General features: G+C 45.8%; 1 protein-coding gene and 1 long non-coding RNA gene across 2 annotated transcripts in view; one reads left to right on the forward strand and one right to left on the reverse strand.

Annotated features, from left to right (window-relative positions):
- Positions 1 to 3,010: 3,010 nt before the first annotated feature.
- Positions 3,011 to 6,264, reverse strand: LOC144888624 (uncharacterized). Its single transcript, XR_013621175.1, has 2 exons — positions 6,037 to 6,264; positions 3,011 to 4,753 (listed from the first exon to the last, which is right to left on the reverse strand). It is a non-coding gene; the product is annotated as an uncharacterized LOC144888624 (long non-coding RNA).
- A 7,787-nt stretch (positions 6,265 to 14,051) lies between these two features.
- Positions 14,052 to 18,264, forward strand: part of LOC144888625 (uncharacterized) — a 76,743-nt gene continuing 72,530 nt past the window's right edge. The window contains exon 1 of the mRNA XM_078767230.1: positions 14,052 to 14,685. Within this exon, the coding sequence (XP_078623356.1) occupies positions 14,583 to 14,685 (103 nt within the window). The 5' untranslated portion in view covers positions 14,052 to 14,582. The remainder of the gene's footprint in view (positions 14,686 to 18,264) is intronic.

The raw sequence follows: 18,264 nt of genomic DNA on the forward strand, positions 1-18,264 counted from the left end.
GTACCATAAATTGCTCCATGAGGGCCTGCATTTGGGCCATCCCTCCCACTTGTGCAGCGGGTGCGGCCGCCGGAGCCATGTGCGAGGCGCCATTTTGCGCGCCCGCAACCTCGTGCGCGAGGACGCCATTTTGCGAACCTGCCGCCCTCACTGCTTCGCTCTCCTCATGTCCCTCAATTTGGTCCTGGATCGACCCTGCCTCACTCTCCTCTGCCGGAACCCAGCCGTCTTGATCTGCCATAGCGCGACTTTCAAAATTCGGGTTTTTATTTTTGTAAAACAAAATCAAATTTCGCCGTTAATAATTTCGAGCGCGTGAAGCGCGCTTCGGGTCCGATCTCACTCCTCACACCAGTTGTTGCGGACACGACTTATTAAGATGTTATGATGGGCCGAGCGGAATGGCCGCCGTGTTCGCACAGTTTACCCAATTCCACCCGACGTTGACTAAGTCGCGCTATGCTAAATCAATGAAGGAAAGGACACAACGGCTGGGATAAATGAAACGACACAAGGGGTACAGTTCTCAAGACCTCCGGAGGAGGATATAATTGGTGGTGGAGAAAAGGAGTAGATTACAAGGTAAGAGGTAAAGCACAGAAAAGATGGGCACTTAGACACAGTCTTATCTTATCCCCGACAGACCACAGACAAACGGGACAAGACTGACTTACACAGGGATTGCTGGCAGGGAAGGACAGGCAGTCGATTGATAGCACAAGGTGCACCTTGGCTCAGGGACAGGATCAAACACGGTCCAGTAGATCCAGGGAGGTATTGCAGCGCTCGGAGGTGGCGTCTCTCTTCCTTCAAGTCCAGCGCGCATCTGACGTCACCTCCCTCTTCCTGCGCATGCTCAGCGGGGAGTGACACGCCTTCGGCTCGTTGGCTCCGCCCCAGACGGAATCGGTCCGTCGCTTCTATTGGGTGCGGGGGGTTACCGGGCTCCGCCCTTGACGAGGAGCTGACAGCGAGCCCCTGCGTGGTAACCCCGTCGAGCACCTGTTCAATGGCGGCTAACCAAGCCGGAGTGAGGACGCGCACTACCCGCGCCGCCGCCGCTGTTGTTGTTGTTGGTGTTGTTGTTCCATGAGGAAGAGCTGCGGGGAGGTATTGGGAGGTCCTAAACTTTCTAACGGTGTCATACAATCACATTCTGGTGCAACGAAGAGTCAGAATTAATGGAAACGAGTCCTTAACTGACATAGACTAAGAATAACTAGCAAGATGTCCTATCGTTGTCTACGTGAGATGCGGTGGACCTGGATGCGACATTTAATGGGGGAAATAGGGGAAGGTCGGGTCTACAGAGTGTTGTTTACAGAAAATGGGACTAGGGAATGGGGGATTGGGGATAGTTGGGAAGGATGAGGAAATAGGGGAATATTTACAAGCGGATATGGATGGATGTAAATCCCATATCCGCAACAATATATATATATATATATATATATATATATATATATATATATATATATAACTGTAAGAAATAGTAGAAACTCCAAAGTACGAGCAGGGCGTCTCATTTGTATTGAATATATAATCGTTAGATTAAATAAGACGCGGACGTAGCTTCAGGACGTCGATCTTTAATTGTCGACAAGCTTTCGACCAACAAAGGTCTTCTCCTGAGTCTACAAAAACAGCAGGCATGTATATCAGTCAAGTGTGTATGGTGATATGTGTGTGAGATGTGTGATGTGAGTAAAAAATTGCATACAGAAGGAAGATATATATCTTTGGCGTGGCTCTTCCTTCTGTATGCAATTTTTTACTCACATCACACATCTCACACACATATCACCATACACACTTGACTGATATACATGCCTACTGTTTTTGTAGACTCAGAAGAACTTTGTTGGTCGAAAGCTTGTCGACAATTAAAGATCGACGTCCTGAAGCTACGTCCGCGTCTTATTTAATCTAACGATTATATATATATATATTGTTACAGACACGACTTTGATGTTATGGTGGGCCGAGCGGAATGGCCGCCGTGTCCGCACAAGTTACCCGATTATACTCGAACGTTGACTAATCGCGCTACGCTAAATCAATTGAGGAAAAGGACACAACGGCTGGGTTAAAATGACACGACACCAAGGGTTCAGTTCTCAAGACCTCCGGAGGAGGTTATAATATTGCGGAAGGTTTGATTACAGGAATGAGAGGGACAGCATAGAAAGATAGGCACTTAGACACACTTGTAGATGCGGGGAGGTCGCTCAGCGCTCGGAGGTCGCGACTTGTCTCTTCTTCAAGCTGGGGGCGCATCTTACGTCACGTCCGGTAAGTCGCTGCGTATATCCGGCGGGGAGTGACACGCCCTCGGCTTGTTAGCTCCGCCCCAGATGGAATCGGCCCGTTGCTTCTTACTGGCTGCGGGGGGTTACCGGGCTCCGCCCCTGACGAGGAGCTGACAGCCAGCCCCTTCGTGGTAACCCCGTGGGCGCACATGGCAATGGCGGCTAACCAAGCCGGTGTGAGGACGCACACTCCCCGCGCCGTCGCCGCGCCGCCCCCCTCTGCTGTTGTTGTTGTTGTAGTTTCTTCATGGGGAAGAGATGCGGGGAGGTATGGGGAGGTCCTAAACTCACTACTGGTGCCATACAATCACATTCTGGTGCAACGAAGAGTCAGAATTAATGGAAACGAGTCCTTAACTGACATAGACTAAGAATAACTAGCAAGATGTCCTATAGTTGTCTACGTGAGATGCGGTGAACCTGGGTGCGACATTTAATGGGGGAAATAGGGGAAGGTCGGTTCTACAGTGTTGTTTACAGACAATGGGACTAGGGAATGGGGGATTGGGGATAGTTGGGGAGTATTGGGGAAATAGGGGAATATTTACAAGTGGATATGGAGGCCAAATTCCATATTCGCAACAATATATATATATATATATATATATATATATATATATATATATATATATATATATATATATATATATATATATATATATGTCGGTCGAAGACCTCAAGGGAAGGAAGAAGAAGAAGAATCAGAGCAACAATGTTTAATAAAATCGATTACAAACACACAGTGTGGAGCGAGGCTCAAGAATGCACCGCCTAACACGCAGCGGGCAATTTCTCAAGACACTCGCTGAAAAATAAGTGAAAAGGCATTTCATATATAGCAAAATATCAGACAAGAATCTGCGCTAAAGACATAGCAAAACTGGGCCATAACGACAACACCTCCCATTGTCCCTTCCTACAGAAGGCCAAACTTAGACAAAAAAGATGTAAGCATAGGATAATGATTGAATACACATGCTGAATACACAACAATCAAAGGATGTGTAATGTCTATATTTCTTTCCAAGGTTGGTTACGTCCTTGATTTAGGAGACATACTAGAAACTACAAAGATATATAATTAATTATTCCCTTCGTGAAGGAGGCGTTTGGCGACATGTTTTCCCTTTACGTGGGTCGCGAGCATATTATCTACTGTTTGGCACATACATTCAAGGACTTGTTTACTGGGCTAAGGATCCACCCTGCACGTCGAGCCTCGAAACCACATTTTGTCCACTCGCCTCTGCCTGCAGCTGAGTTCAAATCAGTTTTCAGAAGCACGATATATAATTTCAGATGTTATGATCAATTGAGTCATGGGGTTTAAACCCTAATGGCTAACAGTTCCTTCCTTTGTCTTTACAAGACAACTCCTTGGAAAGACACCGTATACTCCAGTGGTCAGCATCCCAATTTAGTCACATGCCAGACACGACATAGCGTCACGTATGCTCAAAGAGAGATACCGGCCCTAACTGGTCGTCTAACATTCAACGCATAAATTGTTAGCCATAATTCGCGACGACGGCGCCTGGTTAGGAGATTGCTGCCGCCCGGCCAGATTCCGAATCCACCCTCGTCACGGCGTAGGTGCGACCCAGTTGCCAGCCAGATTAGGGGCCCTCCTTATGCAGGCGTGGTCCTCGCGAATCAGGGCAAACAATCGACGTCCAATGCCATCAAGCCTTGTACATGTGATTGCTGGGTGGTGTAAGTGGTGGTGAGGGTGGTTCTCCCGGATATCCCGGATACATGTTTGCTATCCGCTCCTCACTGCTGGCATAATAGCAATAACTTTTAAAAGAACCTACACTTTCTAAATCACAGGTATAATCATCCCAACTAAAATCATAATCATTCTCAGAATCCCAAGCATCAATAGGTTCATCGATTACCCCACATACTCCTTCCTTTTCTGCCAACAACATATCCAAAGCCACTTGATTCTGCATCACCATCGTTCGCATATGCACTAATTCGTTTTCCAATTATAGTTCTGCGATTCGGGTTTCGTTTCCAATTCGTTCCATTACTAATGCGAGACTATCTATTCGCCAATCATTCATAATACATAAGAGGCGTTAGCCAGTACACGCAAGGGGTGTACCACACAAGTATCACAGTCATCACAAACATCAATACAGGCAGCAGCCAGTTCCCACAAGGGATTTTCAACACAAGTATCACAGTCATCACAAAAATCAATACAAAATTCTGAAGCGCCGGTCACATCTGCCTTGTTGAAGGACCCATTCAGGTCGACGGCCTCTGTGGTCAAGATCATGGTCTTCTGACGGCGGTTTCTTCATCGTCCATCCTGAAAAATACTTTCTTACACACACCATGATCAAATTCCTAGCCCCCCGTCCCACCAATTGGCATTTAGTTACCTTATCTCTCAGATGGTTGGCTTATTCATAGCCGCATTTCCTGTGTCGTGTCTGGAAATTCAAATGCCATATTTACTTTCACCAATTTCCAAAAATACCTTCCTTTTAATCATCTTCCCTACATCTAATAATAATACATGATTTACCAAATTTACCTTGGGAAAAATGGATCCCAGATAACAAGTCCCTCCCCACTGTTCGGGTAGGTATGGATATGCCTTATTTCCGCAAATAAACATTACTCCATGGGGTGGGATAAGGGCCGAGGCCATGCATTTACTGATCTCAACGCGGGTGGCGCTTGGTGTTCCCCAAGATATGGTTAGCTTGGTTACGTTATGCTGGGCTTGGTCATCTATGGTTATTACAAGGGGGCCTCCCTTTTCTCTCCCTCTGGTGTCGGATGGCAGGGTATGGGTACATTCCGAGGTTCCCATCTGAACGTGTCCCTTTCCTATAAGACACACCCGTTCCTTTTGCTCTGTCACCCAGACTGGATCAGGTGGTTTGTCTAACAAAGCCTGCTTAATGGGTGGGGTATATCGAAACTCCCGGGAACACACTGCTGGGGATTTTGGGCCTATCAGTTCCAAGGTTGTGGTCAGACATGGGGTACGCAAGGGTCCTGAGCACATATCTCGTAGGGACAGGGGCAGCACTACCATTTCTATCCCTGTCGTACTGGTGTGGGGAAAATGCATACACACCCAACACCGTGATCGGTTCTGTACCTTCGCCATTGCACGGGTCACTGTCCAATACGTATTTTCCTTTGGCTTTTTCTTGCTTTCGATCCGTGGGTGCGGAATTAATATGTGTGAGATGCATGGTGGCCTATAGTCGTAGGGGGAGCTCTGTGACGTCATGAATTCACATTGTAGTAACAGAGTAGTGCCGCTGTTCAGTAATACATGCGTGGTTAAATTGTTCGAGTCCTTTCCCCATTTGTAACCCGCCCTGGCCATGTTTACTATTGGTGCGCCGCCTTGTCGTGGCGCTTGCTTCAAACGACTGAGGGCAGCAAAACCTGTCTTCCTTCCATGTGAGTCTGTGTACAACACCCTCCACATTATCCGTGTCCATACGTCTTCCTTTACATGGCAGCAGGGTATATTTATCCTCTGACCCCAGATAACTCTCTGCCGGTAGACCTTCATGGTTTGGTCGCCATATGCATATGTCTCCGTGTTCGCCCATGCCCTCATGTCCCCAGTGCTGGCAAAGCGGTATATTAAACTAAGTGTGATTGCCACCCCTAACAAGCGGTGGTGCAGCATCCTCGATCTGTGGTGGTGCGTTTGAGGTGTCTGTGTTTGTGGGTATGGCCAACTTACAATGTGTGGCATGTACCCAGGACGACTTGCCCTCACAAAACACCGCTGTTGGTGTGATCAGAAGAACTTGGTATGGCCCCGTCCACCTTGGTTCGAGCGCAGTCTTACGGGTGAAATGCTTCACCAGCCCGTAATCTCCTGCCTCGAAGGTGTGGATAGGCTTGCTTGCTGGCTCCGGCAGGGCCTCCCGAACACGTTCATGTAAGCTGCGCGCTACATGGGAGAGACCTATGCAAAACTTTAAAAGCATGTCATCCATGATAGGTAATTCAAGGGCTGCCATATCCACTGGCGCCGATGCCGTTGACATATAGCGCACGAGCGACAGACCATGGTAACCACAGTCGAAAGGCCTGGTGCTGCCCAGGTGGAAGTGACCTGCCTCATCACCCCCCTATGGCACACATGGCCATTTTGATGCGCCATGCGTGCCAACCATGGCAATAAAGCTCGCGGTGCCACGGGTTTGTCATTAATCGTCCACATTTGTCCTTCCGCGGGGCGCTGAGCTCCCAATTTAATCCAATCTTGATGTTCTACGTTTGAGGCCGCGGCTTGTAATTGTATTACATCGAACTCTGTAGGTGCGGATGTCGGATCGTCTGTCTGGGCAGTCGCTTTAGCGCCCTGTTTGCATCAGTCGAGTGGCTGTGAGATGCTGTGTGTTTCGCTGTTGTAGTAGTGTATGGACGCAATGCGGTACCTGTAAAAGGACCGGATGTCCCATTACTCTATCGGCCGTCCGCTCAACTGCGTATCGGGCAGCCGCCACGGCTTGTAAACACAGCGGAAAGCCTTGTTCTACCGCATCAAGCTTTTTGCTGAAATAGGCTACCGGACGTTCCTTATCTCCATGAGTCTGAGTTAACACGGATTGCGCGAATCCCCCTACTGCATGGGTGAAAAGTGTGAAGGCCTTTTTATAATCGGGAAGGCCCAAAGTTGGGGCCGTTATCAGGGCTCGTTTGAGTCCTTCGTAGCAGCGTATTCGATTGTCCGTCCAATTCACCATCCGTGGCTGGTCGTTTTTCGTCGCCTCATACAGAGGTTTTGCTAGTAACGCATAGTCAATTATCCATGTACGACAGTACCCTGCCATTCCCAAAAATCGCAACGAACACACTAACACTTCACTGTTATCCTTCACTTCACTTCAAAATTTCACTGTTATCCTATCAATACCTGGACATTTTTTCCCTTCCTTCCTAGATACGCGAATTTCACACCAGTATAAACCCACTGGAAAAATTATCTGAAAAATAACGAAATCGTCTCCAAGTTCTCTAGCTAATCTCCATCCGCAATCACCAACTTTACCCTCCTATGCATTTTGCCTTAGGTTTTAGAACCTAGAGTCTACTAAAACAACAACAACTAGCCTCCCAGAGCCATTTCCCTGCAAGAGCGGGGTTAGCCTTGCGGTCCCCATGACAATCTTCTTCATTTTGCTCTATCACCTCCCTTTGAGCAATAATTTAATTGATGTGATTCCCATATACCTGGTGGAGTTCTGTTCACCTGGTCTGCAGAGCCGTGATCCAATCTTCACCAGCCCCCAATCACCTTCTTATCACAAAACAACAGTCCATAACTAACCACTTTTCTTTATTTCCTATCTTTTCCATTAACTTTTATAACCTTTTCCTCCACTTTCTCATCAATTCCTGCAGTCACCTGTCATTGACAAGTAATCCATCTGATTCGACTTTCCAATCCAATCATCTTTGCACTTTCCATGACCTTCTTCACACTTCCTTTTAAACCTTTTCTTCAGACACAACCCACATGAGTTATGAATACAATTTCCCCTTTCAGGCACGTGTCTAGCCACTCACAAAGTGTCCATAAGACAACGTCATCATATTTCACAGAACTCCACCACTCTATTAAATCCTAAACATGCCCAATGGGCAATCCACGAAAAAATCAAAGCATTTTCAGTCCCCCTTTCCCATACACTAGCCAATGTAAGTCAGCCAAACATAAACAAAGAGGTTCCAGCGAGTTGTGACCTCCATAACTCAAAACAACTCCGCTGGCACCTTTTAAAACAAACTTTCCCAGTCACTTACTAAAATAAAGTGCAGCTCTTGTCCGTAGATATACGTTAACCAAGGTTACATGAGACTTGACAACAAGAGTACTGCCCCGTGGAGCAAGGCATCAGAGACAACTCCCCTCTCCACCTGAACTTATCCCAGGTAGAATTTGGTTACCTACAGAGAAAGTACCTGCACAACACATTTACAAATCAATTCGTCCCCTCGTATTAGGGGACGTCACAAATGTTCCACCACAATTCACAGCAGGTGACCACCCACCTGCCTTCTGTCGAAGTCCAGTTCAATTTCCATTCACAGACAGACAGACAGACGAATCCCCAACGTACTAACAGGATGGTCTCACAGAGGCCATTCCATTCAAATCTGTGGGCTGCCACGATTCTTCCCGCCAGGACACATCATCATAGTCCCCATAGTCACACGACACGTCAGCAGACACAGTAAATGACATTCAACACCATAACAGACGCCGCAGACACTGCTCCTCCTTGATCCATATCTGCAGACGCAGTCAGACACACCCAGTTGGACAGACAGACTGGCTCCACATTACAACTGCAAACATCCGAAATGACAACAGCTAACACCAAATATTTATTGTCCCCCTTTCAGGGAAGTCAAATCAACCACCATTAAAGCACAAAACAGAAAACGACCATATACTCAGAGTATATACCATATACTCAGAGTGAGACCCGAAAATCACGCAGACAGACCGACAATCGAACCTGTCTTTCGACACTGCCGAACGACAAGTCTGCAGACACTGAGGGAGTGACATTCGACCCCCAGTAGATACCGCGGACACCGCTTTGGTCCGCACCTGCAACTCCATCACGCCTGCAACTCCCTCAAAATCAGTGTTCAGAGACATGACTCCATGGACAGCCAGAAAGCCAGACAAATACGGACACACACACACAGAGATAGACACAGGTGGGTTATCGCCTGCATTCTGTACAAATTCCATGTTCCTGTCTATAAGTTGGCCCATCAAGTGTAACCCCTTTCACAAAACCTTTTCTGAGGGTCAAATGTGACAGACAGACAGACCGGCAAATAGGCAGGGGCAAATCCCGAGGCCCCAGACACCATCACCACACACATACCCCGCATCACATAGGAGTATCAATGAGCCGGACAGCAAATGCCATATGTCTTCGTCCCAAATCGAGGGCAAATTTTCACAATGGCAAACAATTAATATATTGTCCACATTCATCTTGGTCACCCCAACCCATTCTGGCTCTCCCCAAGAGCTCTGTGTCCGGACAGACAGACAGATAAACAGACCGGGTGAAACCATAACCATCCATCCTTCCGATTGGACTCATGTCAGCATCACATGTCATTCTTGCCTTCATTCAACGCATTCTGCCATCCCAAGTCGGCCAAATACAAGCCCCGGCCATGCCGTTGAATAAACACCCAGTCGGTTGACAGCCTATCATTTTTGACTTTCACTCCCATTCTCCCTTGCTACATTTGGAGAGCCGTTAATGTGGGGATGTAATTGAACACTTGTTTTAAAGCCCTGTCTACACATGCTCTCCATAACATACTCATTATTCCCTGCCAATTTTACTCATCCGGATTGCCCAACGCCCGTAGGCAATTTGGGGAACCCCTTGTCAATCAATGACACACATCAATGACACACACACAATAAACACAAATACACGCTGCAATGACAGATCATTCATTTCCTGATACACAAATACCATGTGACTGACCCTTTATTCTCCAAAAATCACATAAACATTTTCTATTTCCACATATAAGAAATAACCAATATCTCCCTTGAGATACAAAACAAAAACGCTTCCAACTCTAGCATCCCAAAGTCTTCCTTGGAAGCATGCTCGACAATGCAGCACCGCTTCCACTCAGCACACAACATACCTGTGCTCACTCCAACACATCCAGTGCGTAGCTTAACTTAAAATACTCATCGTCCTACCTTTCTTGGGCTAGTCCCTCCTGGTAGTCCTAAGATCGGGTCGCCCCCCGATCCCTAACCTTAAACGCAGTTCTCACGCCGGAGTAACTTAACACCTATTATCTATCACCCACATATGGGTCTACCTGCTTCCCACGCAGGAAGCTTACCTGAGGGATATCCCTCCTTATCTCGGGCGCCCTGTATAATCGATTCATTACCCACTGCTGCTCTGGTTTAAACTAAATATGGTTCGGAATGCAAGCCAGGTAGTACAGCCGACAGAGGTCCACACGTCCAAAGCAAGGCAGGAGGCTTCAATTTCGATGTGCAAAAATGCTTACCCACCAAATTAGATGCCGGCAGGCCTCCTTCCCGACCTGGAACGTGAGGGTCCACCTCGTCTGCACACCTGGATGATCCCACTCCTGACACCAAAATTGTCGGTCGAAGACCTCAAGGGAAGGAAGAAGAAGAAGAAGAATCAGAGCAACAATGTTTAATAAAATCGATTACAAACACACAGTGTGGAGCGAGGCTCAAGAATGCACCGCCTAACACGCAGCGGGCAATTTCTCAAGACACTCGCTGAAAAATAAGTGAAAAGGCATTTCATATATAGCAAAATATCAGACAAGAATCTGCGCTAAAGACATAGCAAAACTGGGCCATAACGACAACACCTCCCATTGTCCCTTCCTACAGAAGGCCAAACTTAGACAAAAAAGATGTAAGCATAGGATAATGATTGAATACACATGCTGAATACACAACAATCAAAGGATGTGTAATGTCTATATTTCTTTCCAAGGTTGGTTACGTCCTTGATTTAGGAGACATACTAGAAACTACAAAGATATATAATTAATTATTCCCTTCGTGAAGGAGGCGTTTGGCGACATGTTTTCCCTGTACGTGGGTCGCGAGCATATTATCTACTGTTTGGCACATACATTCAAGGACTTGTTTACTGGGCTAAGGATCCACCCTGCACGTCGAGCCTCGAAACCACATTTTGTCCACTCGCCTCTGCCTGCAGCTGAGTTCAAATCAGTTTTCAGAAGCACGATATATAATTTCAGATGTTATGATCAATTGAGTCATGGGGTTTAAACCCTAATGGCTAACATATATATATATATATATATATATATATATATATATATATATATATATATATATATATATATATATATATATATCAGTCACTATGCGACCTTCATATCATCAGTGGAGAACCGCCAGTAAGGTGTCCCATACAGCTGCTGCTGCACCTTGCTGGGAGCGATACGCACCGCCTGCCACGCGGTGACGTTATCTCTGGTATCCACTCATCATATGGAGTCGACCTGGTTGCGGTTGGGAGTTACTAATAATGGTATCTGTAATCTGGTTCTCCAACCTAATGAGCGGACAACATGACGTCATCGCCATGCACGTGCATGGCGATGACGTCATGTTGTCCGCTCATTAGGTTGGAGAACCAGATTACAGATACTAATATATATATATATATATATATATATATATATATATATATATATATATATATATATATATATACATACATATATATATATATATATATATATATATATATATATATATATATATATATATATATATATATATATGTGTGTTTTACCATTGTAGAACAATCGCATTTTACCATTGTTTTATGTTCAGTCCCTCCCATTTTAGATAACTGAACAGTGAACACACTCCGGTGGTGTTGCTGTGCAGGCATGATGGGCAGAATAGCTACCTCCTGCATCAAATATCTTTGTTAGCCCGTCCCCAGCGCAGCAGGAGATGGGATTTTGCAATCACTTGTCTGTGTCTGTGTGTCTGTCCAGGCCATAACTTTTTTACCATTTGAGTTTTGTCATCAAATTTTCACCAAAGCTTTATTATGATAACTAGCAACGGTACCCACCCTATGGGCGGGGCTTCAATTGGGAGGCCCAAATTAAAAGGCAAAATATCAGAAATTGAAGGCTTTTTAAATTTTAAACGATTTATATAAACATTCGTTAAATAATATCACATGCAAATCATCAAAATCTAAACAGTATTTGTAGAATTTCAAAAAAAGCCACATCACTGTTCATATAGGTAAATATTATTCCATCGTTTGGAAAAATTGGAAATTGGAAAAATTGGAAAAAAAATTGGAAAAACAATACAACCTATTTTACTCCAGGGGGTCCCAGGATTACCCACCCAAAATTTCGTTCCGATGGGTTCAGCCGTTTTTGCGGTACCTGGGATCAGACGGACAGACAGACAGACAGACATTTGGTGAATTATAGTAAGATACGGAGAAGGCAAATTAATAATTGTCAAATGGTGAGAAGGTTAAAGTTCAGCATCACCTAAAATCAGCAATTTTCATCCAACGGACCTGAAATATCAATTTACCATTTGAGTTTTGTCATGAAATTTTGATCAAAGCTTAAATAGGAGAACTAGCGTGACTCGGTGCGCTCCACCACACATCGTTTCAGAAGGGTAGGCAGCTTTGACCATTTTGGTGTCTTTTGGGTCTTCATGGTGTTTTGGGTCTTCAGGGTCATTTGGGTCTTCAGGGTCTTTTGGATCCTCTGGGCGTTTAAGGGTATTTTGGGTCATTGAGGTGTTTTGGGTCTTCGGTATGTTCAGAGGCTTTTGGGTCTAAAAGGGTCTTTTGTTTCCTCTGGGTCTTTAAAGTGTCTTTGCGGTGTTTTGGTTATTTGGGGGTATTTAAGGGTCTTTTGGGTCAAAAGGGTATTTAAGCTCTTTGGGGTCTTCAGGGTGTTTTGGGTCTTCAATGTGCTTTGGGTCTTCGGGTGTTTTGGGTCTTCGGGGTGTGTTGGGTCTTCGGGGTGTTTTGGGTCTTCAGTGTCTTTTGGATCCTCTGGGCCTTTAAGGGTATTTTAGGTCTTTGAGGTGTTTTGGGTCTTCGTTGTCTTCAGAGGCTTTTGGGTCGAAAAGGGTCTTTTGTTTCCTCTGGGTCTTTAAGAGTCTTTGGGGGTGTTTTGGTTATTTGGGGGTATTTAAGGGTCTTTTGGGTCTAAAGGGTCTTTGGAGTCTTCAGGGTGTTTTGGGTCTTCGGGGTGTTTTGGGTCTCCGGGGTGTTTTGGGTCTCCGGGGTGTTTTGGGTCTCCGGGGTGTTTTGGGTCTCCGGGGTGTTTTGGGTCTCCGGGGTGTTTTGGGTCTCCGGGGTGTTTTGGGTCTCCGGGGTGTTTTGGGTCTCCGGGGTTTTTTGGGTCTCCGGGGTGTTTTGGGTCTTCGGGGTGTTTTGGGTTTCGGGGTGTTTTGGGTCTTCGGGGTGTTTTGGGTCTTCGGGGTGTTTTGGGTCTTCGGGGTGTTTTGGGTCTTCGGGGGTGTTTTGGGTCTTCAGGGGGGGTTTTGGGTCTTCGGGGTGTTTTGGGTCTTCGGGGTGTTTTGGGTCTTCGGGGTGTTTTGAGTCTTCGGGGTGTTGTGGGTTTTTGGGTATTCAGGGTCTTTTTGAGCCTCAGGGCCTTGACGGGTATTTTGGGTCGTTGGGGTATTTTTGGGTCTTCAAGGGTCTTGGTGGTCTGAAGGGTCTTGGGGGAATTAAAGGGTCGTTAAAGGTCTGAGGGGTTATATATAAACCGTTAAAGGTCTGAGGGGTCTGAGGGGTCAGCAGTGTTAACGCAATTAAGAGGGTTAATTAAGAGGGTGGTTATTTTTTTGAAGAACAAGAAGACGTTATCGTCGCACATAAACATAACGACATACATAACCATATACGTTTGCTCTATTATAATAAGATATGGAGAAGGCAAATCAATAATTTCGTTGAAAAGGTCAGCGTCACATCAAATCGTCAATTTTCATCCGATTGACCTGAAATTTGAACAATTTGCATATTGGGTCAGTCAATTGGTTCACCAATCAAAAGCTACAAGCAAATTGGTTTTCAAATCAAAAGGTCAAAGGTCAAGGCTGCATAAAATCATCAATTTTCATTTTGTGAATGGAGGTTATGTTTTCACCCCTGTCTGTCTGTGAACAAGATGTCTCAAAAACCTGTGGACGGATTCAGACGATATTTGGCGGCGAGGTAGCTGTCGGTCTAGTCTTTAAACCGTTTTCGTTATTTTAAGCGAACGGAAGAAGAAGACGTCTGATTACAAATATGCTGACCTATCACGACAAGTCATTTTGTGTCGTCGGTTCAGCTTTTATTAACACGAGGTTGAAATGTAATCTTCATCTCGATTGTCGGAGGATTTGCTGACGCGACCAAAATGGGCTTCGTTCTGATCCGTGAGCCAAAGCAACGCAACTGATGCGATCAAAGTTAACGGATAACAGACTTTTTGTTTAAATAAGGGTTGTTCGGTGCTCGCTTCTTGCTCACCCTCTTTCTCCTTCCTTCAGTCAGCCATCACCTACCTCCCCATCTCCGGTCTCCCCCTCACCCTCCACTTCTGTTCTGGGCTCTGGCGCCGATTTATTAATTTAAATATTTAGTTCCATTTCTTTTTTCTTGTTCTTTTTTCACTTACGACTTCTTTATCTTGTGGGGACACCGCATGAGGCGAGCAATCATGCGGGGAATGTTATTATTACCGCTTGCGCTTCTCGTGGTCGGTTCGAGTGCTGATCACCACGGTCCGAGCCATCAACCTGGATTCGGTACGTATACACCGCCTCAAACTGTATTGAATTATTAAAGCGTTTTTAAAAATGATCTTTTGCGTGCATGTTTCATTGGCGCTGGAACATTTAATTTCACCTTTAACACGATCGATCCTTTACTCGTGAGATTATAGTATATGCATCCAAGGTATTGCGGGAGCGGGAGATGGCGGGAACATGGAAGCGTATTGTTAACCGATAAAACGGGTCATTGGAGTCGGGACAGGTAGTGTCTGCTATACCGGAGGATAAGGTAATGCATGGGGTATTGTTGGAGCGTGTGACACAGGAGAGAAGGGTCCAGCCGTCTCGGGGTGGTGAGATATGCAGCGATGAGGTAAGCAGACAAGACAATGCCAGGCAGGTAAAGATCATTATTTGGGTGTCTGACAAGGACAAATAGATTCGATTTTGGTGAAGATCTGAATGTGTATTCGGATATGATAATTATTTAATTTTTTAAGTGGTTCTTCACCATTGGGAGATCGGGCCAAAAACCAACATGTAGCAGGATGTCTCAAAAAGTTGTGGATGGATTTGGACGAAATTTGGTGGACCGATTGAGTGAGTGACAAGGACTAATCGTTTCGATTTTGGTGAAGATTTGAATATGGATTCGGTTACAATAATTATTTAAATTTTAAGTGATTCTTCACCATTGAGAGATCGGTTAAAAAGCGAAATATAACATGATATTTATAAAAGTTATGGACGAGTTATGAATAAACTTTTTGGATGAGTTGGTTTGGTGACAAGAACAAGCCGATTCGATTTTGGTTCAGGTCCGAATCCAGATCCGGCCTCAGTGGATACAAAACGTAAACTGTTCACCAGGTGGAGGTATGCTCTCTCCCGAGTGCCGTTATAGTTAAGTAGTTTCGGTTGCATAGCCAGGTGGCCAACACCCAATATTAGGGTGAATCGTTCACATTGTGATACAAGCATGAAATTTGGCACTGATGTTCTTATATAGTACTCCCTAAATCCAGTCGATTAGCCAACTCGAAAATTCAACATGGCGGCCATATGGTTTCAAAATGGCCGCCCAAATGGCACAAATCTGGATTTATCTGGAACTGGAAGTCGTGTGGACGAGTTCTGCGATGTTTGGCTTGGTGGGCGTTATGGCCTTTCCTCCTGTGTTGAAGTCCCTTGTATTTACTTCTGAAGTACTACACTTAATTTTTATATTGTTTACCGCGTTGAGCTACGATCATGCAGAATTCATTTGTGAAGAGATAATAAAAAGACAACAGTAAAAAAAATTGTAAATTATAAATTGATGATTCATTTATATAAAATAAAAAGCCTTAATCATAAAAAACGTTACATGAGTCAACAGGTTAATTTTTTTTTAATGTTAGTTTTTGTGCAGTGTATGAGGAAAAAACCAGTTTCATTTAATTCTAAAGCTATTTCAAACATTATGATGTTTAATTTCAGCATTTCTCATTTGCAGATATATTAATTAAACAAGAATGTATCAATTGAATGCAGGTTTATTAGCAACAACGATGAACAATCAATCTGCAAGACAAAGAAAGCGATGGTAGATATTAGAATAAGATAATAGATACAGAATATGCAAATAACAATGCGCAGTATTACACAAGATGAGAACGCAATAGAGAACAGCACCATACAAGAGTTGTCTATCTCCCTTTCCCAAAAACGTTCAATTGTGACACAGAATAGAACGAAAACTGGAGACCGAGAAAAAGGATCACATGAGTTTATAATTGATATTCTTCTGAATTGAATCGGGCTGGTGGTTTGATAATTCGCTTCGGGCGGCCCGTCACCACCCGATCAATCGTCGGAGTCCTCCGAGGGCAGTTCGTAATTTCCTGGTCCATTGTGGGAGTCTCCGGTGGGTGGTTCACTATCGCCCTGTCCGACGCCGGAGTCCCCTCCAGCTGGTCCATCATCACCCGAACCGTCAAGGGGGCAGAAATAGGCAGTGACCGTGGAGGTGTGGCGGTGGTCTGCACATGTGGTTGGTTAGCGACTCTCGCGGGTGGTGTCATCGCGGTGGTGGAGCGGAGTGTCTGTGATGGTAAGCCCGGCGCAATGACATGTTGGGGTTCACCCTTCTGGGGAGTGGTAACAGGATTGAGACAGACTCTTGGAGCGGCGATGGCTTGGGTACCAGACATTAAGTATTTCGGTACGATTGGCATAACACTTGGCATAACGGTTGGCAGCATGCCACTTTTGCCAGTCGTAGTGGGAGTTGTCATGCTGAAAGGCGTAAAACGTCGCAGGAACTTACGATTCCGGAGAGTGATTCTTCCGGAGCCATCCACCTTGACAACGTATTGATCGAATTGTTTTACCTCAATCACGGTTCCGGTCCGGTCCCATTTTCGTGGTTCCAGGCCGGTCTGGTTCTGGATCCGGACATGGTCCCCGACGGCCAGTGGAGGTAGTTTTGTCGTGTGTTCAGAGAGTCTTTCGATCTCCCTGGCATGCCGAATGCGCAAAGCTTCCTCACGATTGTTGCGTGTTTCCCGCCAGGTGTCCGATGGCAAGTATCTGCCTGGGATGATGGGTATGAAGTCCTTGACTGGCCTCTTGAAGATGATCATGGCTGGAGACAACCTAGTGTCCTGATCCGGTGCATTCCGGTACTGGAGTATTGCACGTTGGAACCGATCAGTGTCTAGTTCACCATTGGAACCAGTGTTATCGGTGATCATTCTTTTCGATGTTTTGACTGCGATCTCGGCACGACAGTTGCTGTGTGGGAAGGCAGTGGATGACAACCGATGGTTAACGCCCCACCGACGCAAGAAGTCTTGGGTGTCATGTGCCGTGAATTCTGGCCCACAGTCAGATGCCAATTCGTCGGGGATACCATAAGTGGCGAAGTTCGACCGCAGACATTTCACTAGGCCTTGTGCCCCGCCAGTTGTTAGCTGAATGATTGGCCAATTAGAGTAACGATCAACGGTGACCAAATAACTCCGACCCTTGTGATGAAAGTAATCTGAACAAACGTACTGGAAAGGGTAGGCAGGTTCAGCTGAGGCTGTAGGTGGAGCGCTTGGTTGCGATGGGGCCATCCGATTGCAGTGTGAGCAGCGATTGCGCATCTCATGAATCTGGGGAGTGATTCCAGGCCAAAAGATCGAGCTGCTGGCCCGGGTGGTCATAGCCGTGACTCCTTGGTGAGCAGCATGAAGATTCTCAAGGACGAGCTTCCGTAGCTTCGGTGGGATGATAATCCTCCCCTTGTAGACCACTATGCCATCAATAGTGTAGAGGTGTTCACGGAAGGGAAAGTATTCCAAAATGGACACAGGGAAATCGTCCCGACTGGCAGGTAGACCCTGCTCAATAGAATTGAGTAACTGCAGCATCTGAGTGTCACTTGCTGTTTCGTCCCGAACATCGTCCCAAGTGACGGACCGCACAGAATCGAGTGTCTTGATGGCTGCCATAGAAATAGCCATTTCCATGCCAGTGTCGTCATCTGTGGTCCACAGCCCAGTCAAGGTGTGCTGTCTTAGTGTAGTCGATGTGGCCACATCCATAATGGAGGAAATGTCATCCACCAGTGGCAGTCGTTCCGAT

The sequence above is a fragment of the Myxine glutinosa genome, chromosome 13 (assembly GCF_964187855.1).
Source record: "Myxine glutinosa chromosome 13, kmMyxGlut1.1, whole genome shotgun sequence".
NCBI classification, from domain to species: domain Eukaryota; kingdom Metazoa; phylum Chordata; class Myxini; order Myxiniformes; family Myxinidae; genus Myxine; species Myxine glutinosa.